The sequence below is a fragment of the Equus przewalskii genome, chromosome 7 (genome assembly GCF_037783145.1).
Source record: "Equus przewalskii isolate Varuska chromosome 7, EquPr2, whole genome shotgun sequence".
In the NCBI taxonomy this organism is placed as follows: Eukaryota; Metazoa; Chordata; class Mammalia; order Perissodactyla; family Equidae; genus Equus; species Equus przewalskii.
In genome coordinates this window covers 58630947-58644399 of record NC_091837.1, presented here as the reverse complement: position 1 = coordinate 58644399, position 13453 = coordinate 58630947, and the positions used below count along the sequence as shown (strand labels likewise).

The window sequence follows — 13453 nt, the reverse complement described above, 5'->3', positions numbered from 1 at the left end:
GGGGGGAGGGTATTATCTTTGGCTCTTCAGACAACACAACTGCATCTTGTTTATATATCGCATATGCCCAGATTCAGAAATGCAGACTCACAGAGGTTTTGAAAGTGAGGCAAAGATGGAATCAGTGACCTGATGAGCTTTCAACCCCTTTCAAACTGCTGCAGTGGTTTACCTTCCTGTTTTCAGAGGCAGAGGTTCTTCATGGGAGCCATGCGACCCTGGGTTGAGGGGCTTCTGAGGAGGGCTCAACAACCACCTGGGCACCAGCCCCTTCAGCATGGCTTTGTGGTTGCTAAGAGCCCCTCACCGTGCCTTCCTCTCTGAACACCTTAACTTCTGATGACCTGTGTTGAGTGCCAAGGACCACACTTGTCATTCTGAAGTTCTCTGTAGACAAAGCTTTAAATTTCCATTTGTTTTGGTGACTTCGTAAACTTTTTAAGAAAATGAATTTTTACGTAAGAGGCAAGGAAGTGAGTTGCAGAATAGTTCAGATGTTGAAATGCTACTCTAATTTTTGCTTCAGCATCACAATGGAACAAAACAAAGCACATGGGTAAGTGACATATATGAGGTCATCGCTAACATATCCTGCAATAAAGACTGATGCCTAATTAATCAGGAGTTGCAAAGAGCACATTGTTGGTGCTTCTCACTCCATTAACCAAAAAAGCAAAATGAAAGACAAAGGGCCTGGAGGCTGTTCCCAGTCAGGGTCCTTCTGATGAACCTGAGAAGAGGTTCTGCTGATTCAGAAGGAAACGAGCGAGCCCATGGAGCTGTTTAAGGTCCTAAACCCAGGAGAATAAAAGTTTCCAGTTATAGCATTAAACTCTATTTATTTAGTATTTGAAACATGGTGTACACTTATGAATTTGTATAAACATTTAGTACATCTAAAATCCACAACTGGAAAACAATCTGTGCTTTCTTTTGTGTACAATTTTGGAGTTTACATCTGGATATTTGGTGTTGTGGAGAGACCCAGTCTGTGAATCTAAACAAATTGCCTCATATGACCATAGTAACTGTGACAGAGTGATTTGCTCCTTAAACGGCTGTTCCTTGCACAGAAAAGGTGTCACGCTTTGGAACTAATAAACCAGGTGTCAAGGAAAAAAGAGAAACACAGCTGACACGATGAAGAAAGTATGCGAAGGAGACTCCGGAGATCTGTGTCAATGCACAGTAGGCAACACAAGCCACGCGGTGACACTAGAAACGGGCCTCCCTTCAGAACCTTCGGATGTTCACGTAGAGTCTCCTTGTCCCCCACTGGAGGGGCTGCATCCAGCAGGAGCTTGCACTGCTTGGGCACACATCTTAGGGCACCCACATGTGTCACAGCTGCAGCTCCGAGGTGCCGACCAGGCCCAGGGCTCTGGCTTCTTCTGGAGTCAGGCCACTCTTCAGGGTCCTTCGCACTGCAGCGGCATGGGCAGATCACAGTCAATGAGAGAAGAAGAGAAGGAGGTATCAGCAGCCAGGCATATGGCAGTCAGCACACCAGACCCCTTTCCCCCAAGGACCCCACAGGAGTCACAGGGCTCACGGACGCTCTGCCCCATCCTGCTCCTGCTGAAGTGCCTGGAAGTCTGTCTGCCAGGGCAGGAAAAATCATGGGGCTGCAAGAGGCTGACTTGAAGGTGGCACAGGTGCTGACATGGGGATCCAAGCAGAGGGGGGACCTGGTAAGAGGGGAGGAGAGGCCCATCCTTACAAGGTTTCTGAGAAATGGGTGCAAACCGCAAGAGTGTAGGTGCATGTTGAGAGCTCAGCCTCAGACCTGCATAAGGAGTGGATCAGAGCTGGAAAAGTAACTACAGAGTATAGGAAAATGTGAGTTCCAATGATGCAAATTAGGTAAGATAACCCCACAAATCCATAGGAGGAGCAACAATGCTGGGGACATATCAAAGAACCCGTGGCCCTGCAGAGCAAGGTGGTACTAGAACCCAGGGCAGGGAGCAGTCAGGATGAGTCTCTCCATGAGCATTGTGGGTCTTAATCTCAACTCATCAAAGGGCCTCCAGAGAGAATAACCAGCGACTCCTTGCAGACTGGTTGCCAAGGAGCAAATTACTAAACTTCTCCTGGGTGGATTTGGTGGATGGTCTCTGTGAAACACACGAGGCTCAAGAAGGCCCAATGACTCCTTCACTGGGGCTTACAACTGGCAGTTTGAAGAGCACTCATATTTAACTGACTTAGAATTAACTTGTGTTTAGCTTGGGCTTATGGGTTTTCCCATTGTTCAGTGTTGATCAATTTCTATGTCAAAATAAAGGCTGGATAGGGTGAACGAGGAGGCAGCTGCCCCTTCCAAGACAGGTCCTTTTATTTGAAAGTTGCCTAATTACGTTTCCCTTAATTTATAAATTGTATTTGGCCTACTATGTATGTAAGGTCATACAGAGTTTAGGGTATTTGTTCTGTTTTCAGAAGAGATGTGTTACAGATCTACTTCCATCCTAAATCCTAAATCAACCAGAGTCCCTGAGATGGTCAGGGCAAGGCCTTGATTAAAAACGTGGAGAAAGTAAAGCTCACCCTTCCCATCTTCCCTTGCCAGACCCAATTCCCCACATCCCACCTGTGACCAGGGGGCCTGTATCCTCTGAGGCATCCCCAGAGGCCAGGGCCCCACCTCATGTTTGTAGGCAACATCCCATATTCCATGCCTCCCCATCATCCCCTGGGCAAAAGCCCACTTAGCCTGTGGACAAAGGATCTACAAGACCCATGGCCACGGCAGAATGAGCAGGGGCTAATATCTATTAATAAATGGTTTCTTCTCTCCCAGGAATCAGCACTTTGATCAGAGGTCAACACCTAACCCATCAATTGGTCAATCAACAAATCCTTTCTGGAGAACCTACTGTGTGCTCAGCACTTAACGAATTAAAACACTTATGGAAGACTCACAGACATCAAGTGTGGATTTTTATAGAGACTTAAAGATCTAGGGTGAGGGGCACCCTCAAATCATGCCACCACACATTACTTTATTTCCAAGCCTAGCTCTGGGCCCCAGAGCCACCCACCTGTAACTTTTCCTGCACTAGCTCTCCCTTCCCCCACCCCTGGCCCCTTGGGCTCCAGACTGAGTGTCTGACTTGTCCAGACAATATGTTTGGCTCCAGAGCATTGGCTGGAGGCAGATTACATTCAACTGAGTAATGGAATTTGCTCTATGGGGCAGCAATAAAATACTAGTTTGCAATAACCTTTTATATTCTTTAAATACTCCAAGTGTTTGTTAAAGAAAGATAATTTTAATGGCAAAAAAGTAAGATAAAATATTTCTCATTCTTGACTAGGACTGCCAAGTCCTCTTATCCAAGACATAAACTTCTGCCTGAAGAAGTCCATGCTGCACTAGTCGGGCATCTTAAATTTCATTAGTCGCAGAAGGGGGCATGGTCATATGTCTGTGAACTATAATCTTTGCGCCTTTAGGTAGGCATGATTGGCCAAATGACAAGAGAAGTCTCCACAAACTGCTAGGCATTTTACCCATGAGGGCACTTAAAGATGCTTCTTTAACACTTCTGTTCACACATTTGCTTTAATCCTATAACTGTAGCGTTTGGTTCACATAAATACTTGAATAAGGACCCTCGCACCTTACAACACATGCCATAATCTCGTAATAGTTATGGCTATTGGGCCAGCCTGTCTGGGACAGGCTCAGAGAGCAGAGCAAAGCTTACTGATGCTGCACCAGCTTTGCTGCCTGACTGCACAGAGGCTGCACCCTCGGCCTCAGGGCCTACTCGCAGTTTTAATGCGCCAGACCCCGTGGGACCCTCCCTCACCCCTCCGGCCTGGGCTCAAGTGTTCTCTGTGGGGAAAAGCCAGTACAGGCTAAGGTCCCTTTGCTCTTCAGATGTGTCCCTGAAAAGTAGGTATTCATAGAAAAATCTGCCCCACCGATGGAATCCGACTTTCTGTGGGCCTTTGTGACAATTCAGATAAATTGTCTCATAATAAATATAATACTTAATAAAAATAACCCCATAATAAATACATTAACTGCAAAAAAGACCTTAGTTCCTCTGTTAAACAGTCAAAGTCAATTCAAGTTACCACTTGAAAGAAGGTGTGAAATGAAGGTGATTAGTTGAATCAGTCTTGTGCCCTGATTCAAGCCATGCATAGCAAAAACTTCTTTAGAGGTCCATTTGGCCATCTCTCTGCTCATCAGTTCACTCATTCATTCAGCAACCATTACTTGAGACTCTACACTGAGCCAAGTGTTGCCGTCAAGGGGGCAGGCGGCTGACAGGGATGTTGTGTGAGGAGAAAGGCGCAGGGCAGCAGACCCTGCCCAGACAGAGAGCTGGCTCTCACTCAGAAAGTTTCCGGAAAGCAAAAGAGTGCTGAGGACATAAGAGAACGAGGAGACCGGGACACAGAAGCTTGCAGGATGCAGGATGCAGAATGTGTGCAAGAGAAACAAACCTTCCATCAAATAGGGGGTTTCTCAAGTGCTGGGGGAGGAGGGGTGGTTCATGTCTGATAATGTCTGAGTCCCCCACCGCCCTCCCTTCCTGCTTCCCGCGTGAATGCTCTTGCTACAGTGTGGCTGCTCCCCAGCCTGTCACACGCAACTGCCTCCCCTCCCCACAGCTGCTTAACAGAGAACAGACCATGGAAATGTTTATCCCTGTCTGTTCGCAGCTCTTCCACAGACGCCGTGGGTCACTTTGCTGGCACCAGCAGCCACTCTATGCCCCAGGCACTTGACAACTCTCACAACATGGCAGGGAGAACAGTGGGCTCTGACACAGGCGCCCCGCTGCTGTCGACATGCAGCATAGGGGTGACTGGGGACTCAGGGGAGAAAACTAAATTTTTTCCCTTTTTTTTCTCCCCTAGAATTGAAAAAAAAATGTTAATCCTACAAAGTGCTCTCAGGTGACTCTTTGCTAAGGCGAGTTCAAGCTGAGAATAATGGTGATAGCGGCCGCCATTTACTGAGCCCTACTGTGGATTATTTCATTTACTCTTTGTGGAAACCCTATGAGATGGGTGCTGTTATCCCCAGGATGGGAGCAAATGGTGGCATCGAGAGATCAAGTGCCTGGCCCAAGCACACACAGTAAGTGGTAGAAAAGGATCTAAGCCAGGACATTTGAATCATAACCCACCCTGGAAACAGCTGTGCCCTACCAAAGCTGGGCAGGACGTGTTCTGACAAGCTTTCAATCGATGGGAAATGGACCAAGTTTTACTTCCATGTGACAAAAACCCATTTGTGCTCTTTCACCTTTGGGTCATTGTCAGATATTTATTTTTCACACATAATGTCAAACAATTTGGAAATAAGTTGGATTTTTTTTGTAATCCCTAAGATTCTAAAGATTTTCTACCGGATATACTGAGAGCAGTATGTCTAGGATTATAGAGACTAATATCAGAACTTCAAGATGTGTTAAATGTTTGTGTCTCGTGGTTGGGAGGTAATAGCCTTGTGGCTATTCAACACTGTCCATTTATGCACTCCTCGTTTCTCGAGGGACCTGTCTGCTGAGCAGAGAAAAATGGTGGGTCCCAGTCATGCCCCTTTGGACTTAAATAGAGGGAATTGTTTAAACGTGTATCGTTCTTAATGATGTAATGTTAGACTTTCTGTGTTGTTTTTTTTTTTTTGTGGGGGGCGGGGTCAATGTCAATTAGTTCTTTTGCATATTTCCACTTTCCATCTTTTTTTCACATAAAATCCTGTCCATTAAAACCAGAAGTTTCCCAAATTGCCAGGCATTCTACAAAATAACTGACCAGTACTTTTCAAAAGTGTCAAGGTCATGAAATGTCCTCCACAGATCAGAGGAGACTAAGGAGGCAATGATGGCTCAGTGCAATGTGGGATCCTGGGTAGGATCGTGGAACAGAAAAAAGACATTAGTAGAAAAACTGGAGAAATCTGAATCAAGCCTATAGCTCAGTTAATAGTTATACCCATGTTATTTTTATACCAATATTATGTAATTATTATGTAATTATTTATTACACATGTATTATGTATTACATATGTATTATGTAATTATTTATATATAATATATAATTATATTATGTAACTACTTATTATCTACTTAATACAAATATTTACTATTATAAATATTTATTAAAATATTATGTAATTTTTCTACCAATATTATACCAATGTTAATTTCTTAGCTTTGGTAAATTGTCCTATGGTGTGTAGGTACCAACCTTAGAGGAAGCTGGGGGAAGGATATAAGGCAACTCTCTGTGCTATTTTTGCAACTTTTTTGTAAGTCTAAAATTCTTTTAAAATAAAAAGTAAAAAAAAATAAAACTTGGAACAATAACAAGAAGCCAAGCTTCCCAACCTGGTTGATTTAAACTTGACTTCTTAGACTCAGCTCAGACACACACAACCAAGGTCTCTGGGAGGGGTCCCCATACTGCATTTGAATCTTCCCCAGGAGATGCAGATGGCTAGCCAGGTTTGGGGGCCCTGACTCGAATCACTGCCATCTGACAGACACAAGGAAAGGCAGGCCCTCAGAAGGCGACAACTTGGGGAAGTCTACAGATAAGGAGGGAGGATGGCTCAGGATCCACAGACTCAGAGTTGTCAGCATTATTTCAAGCCCTGGGTGGGACAGAACTGCCTTCCCCCTTCCCAGATGAAGTCCAGCTCATCAGTTCTCTGTCTGGGACATCACAACAATACTAGACGAATACTATGCTGACAACCCAGCCTGCAGTGCCCAGGTGCAAGCCTAGTCAACCAGGATCCTGGGGTAAAAAGAGAGGTAAAGATGAGTCTGGTCTGCAAATTGTAGCAGGCCAAGTGAGGTAGACAGTGGTGGGTGGGGATGGTGGCAGAGTGACCACCAGGTAGGTATGGTTTCTATGTACAGGCTCTCTGTAACTTCAACATGGCAGCCCCTAAGCACCTGCAGGCAGCTTCATTCCCAACAGGTCTGGGTCCCTTGGGCAGCAGTGTGACAGAGCCTGGAATGGAGGGAGGGTGGTGGGAACCTGTCATAGGTGCCTCACTTAACCCTCACAACTGACCTGGGAGGCTGGCACTACTGCCCTCACTGTATCTAAGAAGACTGAGACTCAGTGAGGCTAAATAATTGATGTGAGACAAGTCTCCTCCTCTGTTGTATGAATGTGCAAATTCCCGAGCATGGAAATCTATTCCATTCGAACTTGGCAGCAAAGGCAATGAAATACCACGACCTCCTCCTGTGGGTAAGGAGTTTAGCACTTTCCAAAACACTCTTCCAGGAACCCTCTGCTTTGCCTTCAGAGCAGCTCTCAGAGGCAGGAAGGACAGATTCTTAGATTGCTCTTTTTACTGATCCTCCTTCCTCTTGAACCTCCACTCTGCTCTGGGCCCAACAGGTGCCTGGCCCACAGATAGACACGGAAGAGGACACACAAGCCAGCCTCCTCTTTCAATGTGCCAGTTCCCAGTTCGAGAGGGTGATTTGTCTGAAAACGAAACAACCAGAGAGCCACTCATTGCAGTGAACCACTTCCAAACTCTTCCTGCATTGCCTCTCTAACCCTGAGGCCTCTACCTGAGCTTCTTGCCACATCAGAGTCCTGGCCTCTGGCCCAGCCCTGCTCTGGAGCACAGGGCTGCTCCCATCCTCATGGACTTGGGTGCAAGACCTGTATACCCTTGTTTTGGACCCACCTCCGGGGCTGGGTGATTTGGGGTCTGTTTGTAGTCCTGATAGCACCTGCCCTTGTTCGGGCCTCACTTCTCTCCCCACTTCCCAGACTCTAATTATGGACCCCATCCCATCTCCCGCATCCCCTTCAAAGTTCCATTCCTGTGTCCATCCACCTCTGCCTCAAAAACCCTCCCAAGGCAGAGCAGAGGCTGCGAATGCCTTCCTCACTTACCTGCCTTCCTTTTCAAGGAAAAAGGTCTTGAAACCCACCACAGGCTCTAAGCAGGCCCCAGGGAATCCAAGAGCCACTGTCAGCTCCATCCTGTTCTGGTCACTCTAAGCCTGCAGCCTGGAGGGGGCACTGATGGTGGCACTCCCCCCAAGAGGCACGAGCCCTCAAGCTGGCCCTCTCAAATGCAGCGACTCTCCACCCGGGTTTAGGGCAGAGACTTCTGCTTCTCTCTTGGACATGTTCTCTTTAGCCTCATGTCCTGTGTCCAGGATACCTGGGTCGGCAGCCTCAGCTGTCTTTAGAGGAGGGATCAGTCCAGGTTTAATGAGCTCTAAGAATAATTAGTGCTGAGTAAGTAGTAATGACACTGTTGTTGAGAAGATGAAAGTTTGATTGAGAAATTTTGGTCCTTTCCACTAACATCTTATTTTATTGTATCCCAAGAGCACTAGATGTAATGCGTCTGGCCTACTGCCATTGTTAGCCTGCCCTAGCAAAGAATATAAAATTAGTTCTCAGTAAGGAAGGAAGAACTATTTAAGTAAAATGCAGGGAAATTTTTCTTAATGGGATTAGTGGGAAAATCCCTGGATATTATCAAATGCCGCTTTGGAAAAGTAGAGACAACTGAACTAAGTTGTGTACTGACCAGATCCAGAGCTGAATCTAATATTTTGTGAGGCATATCTCCTGTTTTCCCTAAAACAGATTCCATAATTTTTCAGATTCCATCATCCTTTTTCTCCATGAAATTCTACTTAACAATAACATAGCTACATCCTTCAACATTCTGTAAAAGAAAAAAGATTTTAGTTATATCAAATCAACGTGCAATATGTCACATGCCCTTCGAGAAGGCTGAAGCTTCATGAGACACACAATGAGAAGGGAGTCATGGTGTGAGGAGACGAGGGTCAGGGCGGCAATCAAATCAGTTCTGCCTTCCTTTCCCAGGAGTCCCTGGAATCGGACTTCTGCCTCTTTCCTCTGAGAGACTGTTCTCGTAAAGGTGACCAACCTTACATTCTTAACTAGCTAAGAAATTGGTCAATTACTTGTAGGTCACATCAAGGTGATCACATCTTCACAGAAACATAGCCCTGAGCCCAAAACTCCACAGTCACATCACAAGTGGGGCCCAGACTCCCCCTTGCAGGGAAATTCAGCAGGAAAAGGGGCATCCATCCATCCACCTCAACTGTAACAAGATCTGGGCTCCCCTGAGGAAAAAGGAAAGGCAGACTGAGTCCCTCATCTCCACTCTGTTCTGTGATAGTCTGGGTTAATAGCCACATGTAGGCAGCCAGTTGGACAGAGACTCTCTTCCAAAGATGGGTCCAAGAGAAATGAACATGAGGGAGGGGCCCCCTGTCCTCCCCAGCTACCAGGGCCTGTCCTGCTAAATCACCCTGGTAAGGATACCTCAAATGTTGGCCAGCTTCAGGGTTTTCTAGGGAAGGCCAACATCCAGGAGGCCTAAGAGAACAAATAGCCCCGGGACAAAATACCTGCCCCAATATGATGAAAAGAGAAAACAAAATAAGAAAAAAACAAAGAGCTCAGAGAACATTCTCTCCCAGTCAAATCCACCATCTGGAGAGCCTTAGCTAGAATCTGGGGGAGCACATGAGGTGCATTAGATCAACCATTTCACAGCCTAGAAATCAACAGGACAAGTAAGATACGAAACATTTTACTTAATGAGACCCTGATGGCACCAGCTGGAAAAGCAGAACTGTGCCATGGGAACCTGCAAATATATTAAGATGTCCTCGGCGTGTCCCAACCGGCCGCATATTTCAGGTGTTAGCAGAATATTCAGCACGTGGAGGCTTAGTCACCAGCATAAACCATGAAAGCAGACATTTAATTATCTGGAAGGATTCTCAAGTGGCTTGCAGGTCATAAATTTCTAGGTTACAGGATGGATTCTCTTTGGCTTCCTGCAATAACTGAACTATTATTGTCTCCAGCCAAACGAGTTCTAGCCCAAATATGCTGGTTATTCATTATGCACTTGCCTCATCGCCATCATTAACAATCAAATCAAATACAACATTGTTTCAGAGTGAAGCCCAAACCATGAAGTCATGTTGATTTTGCAAATTGTTTTTTTCATATTCCTTCAACCTCATGTGAAAAGCTGGAGTTTATCATCCCTTTATAACAGAAATCGAAGTAACTTTCCCCATCTTAAATTTCTGTTGATGGTACCCTTACTAATAAATTAAACCTGTTACAGATAAACACTTACATACATACAGTGCTGTACTTGTAGTAACTGCATCACAGGATAAAATGTTTGGCTAAATAAAAAGAATATACGGCTGTTTTACATAAAATTGGAATGGAAATGGTACCACACGAAATTATTTTATGTCAACCACAAAAATAGGCAAAATATCTCTCTAGCTAGATTGAAGAAGAAAATTAACTGCGGCCATATTATTGTTCCCAGTGACATTATGGGTCTATCTAAGAATCTGGTTCTCTCTAGATCAGAGGACAGGGCCAACACTCTTTGCCAACAGAGACATGTAACCTGTAGGAGGAACACATATCCTGGGCCTCTGGGGACCATCCAGGCCACTGTCTCATGTCGTTTCCATTTCTGAGGTTCCTGGTCCAACCCTGCCCACCTTCTGTGAAGGTATTCCCTGGCCTGGCATCCTTTCTCTACCCATCTCCCTTGGTCTGACCTCCCCCCATGCTTTTCCCAGCTCCTCCAAGTGGCAATTCTTGCACTGAGGTTGCCCATTGCAGGAAGACCAGGAGTTAACCCGTGCAAGGTTTCTGCCATTTGATTACCAGTTTATTGAAATAACTAATAGGAGGGCAATAAAGGTCAATAATGGAAGATAAAGACCTCAAAAAGTCTTTCATAATTTCATTTTAAAAAGCTATTTAAGAAATAGATTTCTTATCATGAAAAAGAGCAAGAGAAAAATAAGCAAATGATATGGACAAGCCACACACAAAAGAAATACAAATGGCAAGAGGCGCAACCTTCCTAGTGTGCAGGGAAATCTAAGTGAAAACCACAAGGAAGTACTATCTCACACCCTTCAGAGAGGCAAAAAGCGAAGTGTGGCCTTGGTCTGGAGCAACTGAGATTTGCTAGCAGTGTAGAGAGAATGGATTAGCCCCACCCCTTTGGAGAAGAGTTTGCCACCAAGGATGTGTAAACCTGAGGACCCTGCAATTCCACTCCTGGCCTCATACCCCAGGGCTGCTCCACCTTCTTGTGCATGTGAGTCACCTTCTTATGCACATGAGTCACCAGTGATCTTATTAAATGCAGATTCTGAATCAGTTGCCCTGGGGTGGGAACCATGAATCTGCATTTCAAACCAGCCTCCAGGAGATGCCCATATTGTCTGAGGACCAACTTTGAGTAGCAAGTTCTTACAAAGCCAAGTTCTTATATGGGTGCACCAGGAGACTGGCAAAGAATTCATAGCAGCACTAGGAAATAGCAAAATGTTGGAAAAAATAAATGTACAGGTCTTTGATATTGAGGTTAGAGCCCACAAATATATTCTTGAAGGGCCCTAGACCTCAGGGCCCCACCCCAGAGGCTCCAAAGTAGTTGACCTGGGTGCAGCCGAGGTACCTGAAATTTTTAAAGCTCTGCAGAAGGTTCTAACGTGCAGCTATGATTGAGAAGAAGCTCAAGAAGTTACTAGAAATGTGTACCAAAGACCAACAGCATTGACCTCATCTAGGAGCATGGCAAAAACAGACTTTCAGCCACACATCTAACTGAATGAGAATCATATCCTCCCTCCAGCCCCCAAACTCTGTGGTTTGAGAAACTCTGTCTCTAGTGGAGTTGTCAAGTGTTAGTTTCCTTTCTGGAAAAAAAAAATTCCTATCAGAAACTAAAGCAGATGATAGAAAAGGAGCAGCGTCCAATAGTCTGCAGCAATTTGGTTTAGTGTTCTTTACCCTGGAAACAAGCATGTCAATGGGTCATACAGAACCGTGGGGTCCAGCATATGCAGCCCAGGCCCGAATCACCTCCTGTGTGAATCGTAAGGGTGGCACCACTTGGCGGGAGTCTGAGTTTGAGTTCCTTACTGAACTCCTGCCTACTTGAGGTCACTCTCCTTTCACTTTTGGGAGCCAGGACATAAGGAGGCAAGCAGGCTTCCTTCTTGTGAAAGGTCATAAATCCCTGCCCTGGAGACAGAGCTGGCAAAGACTCCAGCTGTCTCTTTAGTGACCGGCAGCAGGCCAGGGCTTAGGGGATGAGCCCTCTTCCGAAATATGTGAGGGCCTTGGCAAACACAGGCGGACGTCAAAGGAGCCAGAGCACCCTCCTTCTTTACAGAGAATAGTCCCTGTGAGAGTCAGTGTGGCGCCCACAGAGGCGACTCCACACCCATCATTCAGTGGGCAGGAGCAGGTTGTAGGCTCAGACTACATGAGAAAATCAGTCACTTTGATTTAGTTGAATTCTCTATTTGGTAAGATAAGAAAAAAAAAAACAGGTCAACGTAGCCTAACATTAAATATTTTAAGCATCCTAATGATCATAAAATCACTTACTACCCCTGGTTTTCACCTTCAACGTGTTTGTGGGCAGCAGTGAACCCTGGGGGAACCGGTTTCCAGCTCAGAAAGTGGGCCCTGAGGCAGGGTGAGGGGCAGAAATACAGCCTCAGCAAAGCAGCTGGGGAAGTACTCGGCAACAGGCCCCACCACGCCCCCTCCTGCAGGCCAGAGGCATTTAAGGGCCTTTCAGACCTTCCTGGGGACAAAGTATGACTTGAGGGAGGCCTCGTCAGAAATGGCAAATACACTGGACAGGTGTCCTTCCTCCACAATGGCCAACATTGATCGCCAAGCATGAAACCTTGTTAACAAGCACAGGTAGGCCCTGCAGTCACCACTGACAGCTCACTGGAGCCGGCCTCTGATTCTCTGCCCTACCCAGGTCACAGAGAACGGGAGGGCGGATCCCTGAAGGGTGAGTCCGTCACCCTAACTCCAAGGCACTTACAAGACTTCCGGTTGGCCCGGGAGCGCTTCCTCTCCCGTGGCACCACTCGCTGACTGGGCACTTGGGTGGCCGACTTGACAATGCGGTCCATGATTTCATCAGCTGCATCATCCGTGACGTTAGGCGAGTCATCTGTTCCCATAGTCCATGAACTAGCGGATCCTGAAGAATTAAACAACCAGAGAGTGCAACGAACTCAGAGAGAAGGAAAATACCAAAGAAAATACTGCCACACTGCTCCTCCAGCAGCGGGACTCCATCGGCAAAGGATCAGAGCAGAGGCCAAAGTTAGAGCTTGAGCCTGACAGATCTGGAACGCTCAGCCATCCCCACTACAGGGGCACCACTGTGACCTGTGACCATTACCCTCCAGGCTCTGAACTCCCACAAATCCATAGTTGGGGCACTTATGTCATGCTAGCGTGTAACACAGCTGTATTTTTGTCTCTCACCGTCCTTTAACTTTCAACACCTGGATGTGTTGCCTCCACCTGCCAGGTCACGTGATCACAGGAGGACAGACTCCTCACGCTGCTTTGCACATCACTG

The 13453-nt window shown here is 46.2% G+C and overlaps 1 protein-coding gene across 41 annotated transcripts in view; it reads right to left on the bottom strand.

Moving 5' to 3' along the window:
* Positions 1 to 822: 822 nt before the first annotated feature.
* Positions 823 to 13453, bottom strand: part of FHOD3 (formin homology 2 domain containing 3) — a 455119-nt gene continuing 442488 nt past the window's right edge. For all 41 annotated transcript variants that reach the window (XM_070629984.1, XM_070629962.1, XM_070629948.1 and 38 more), the window contains 2 exons: positions 12905 to 13066; positions 823 to 1424 (listed from right to left, as the gene is read on the bottom strand). In XM_070629984.1, the coding sequence (XP_070486085.1) occupies positions 1342 to 1424; positions 12905 to 13066 (245 nt within the window). In that variant the 3' untranslated portion in view covers positions 823 to 1341. The remainder of the gene's footprint in view (positions 1425 to 12904; positions 13067 to 13453) is intronic.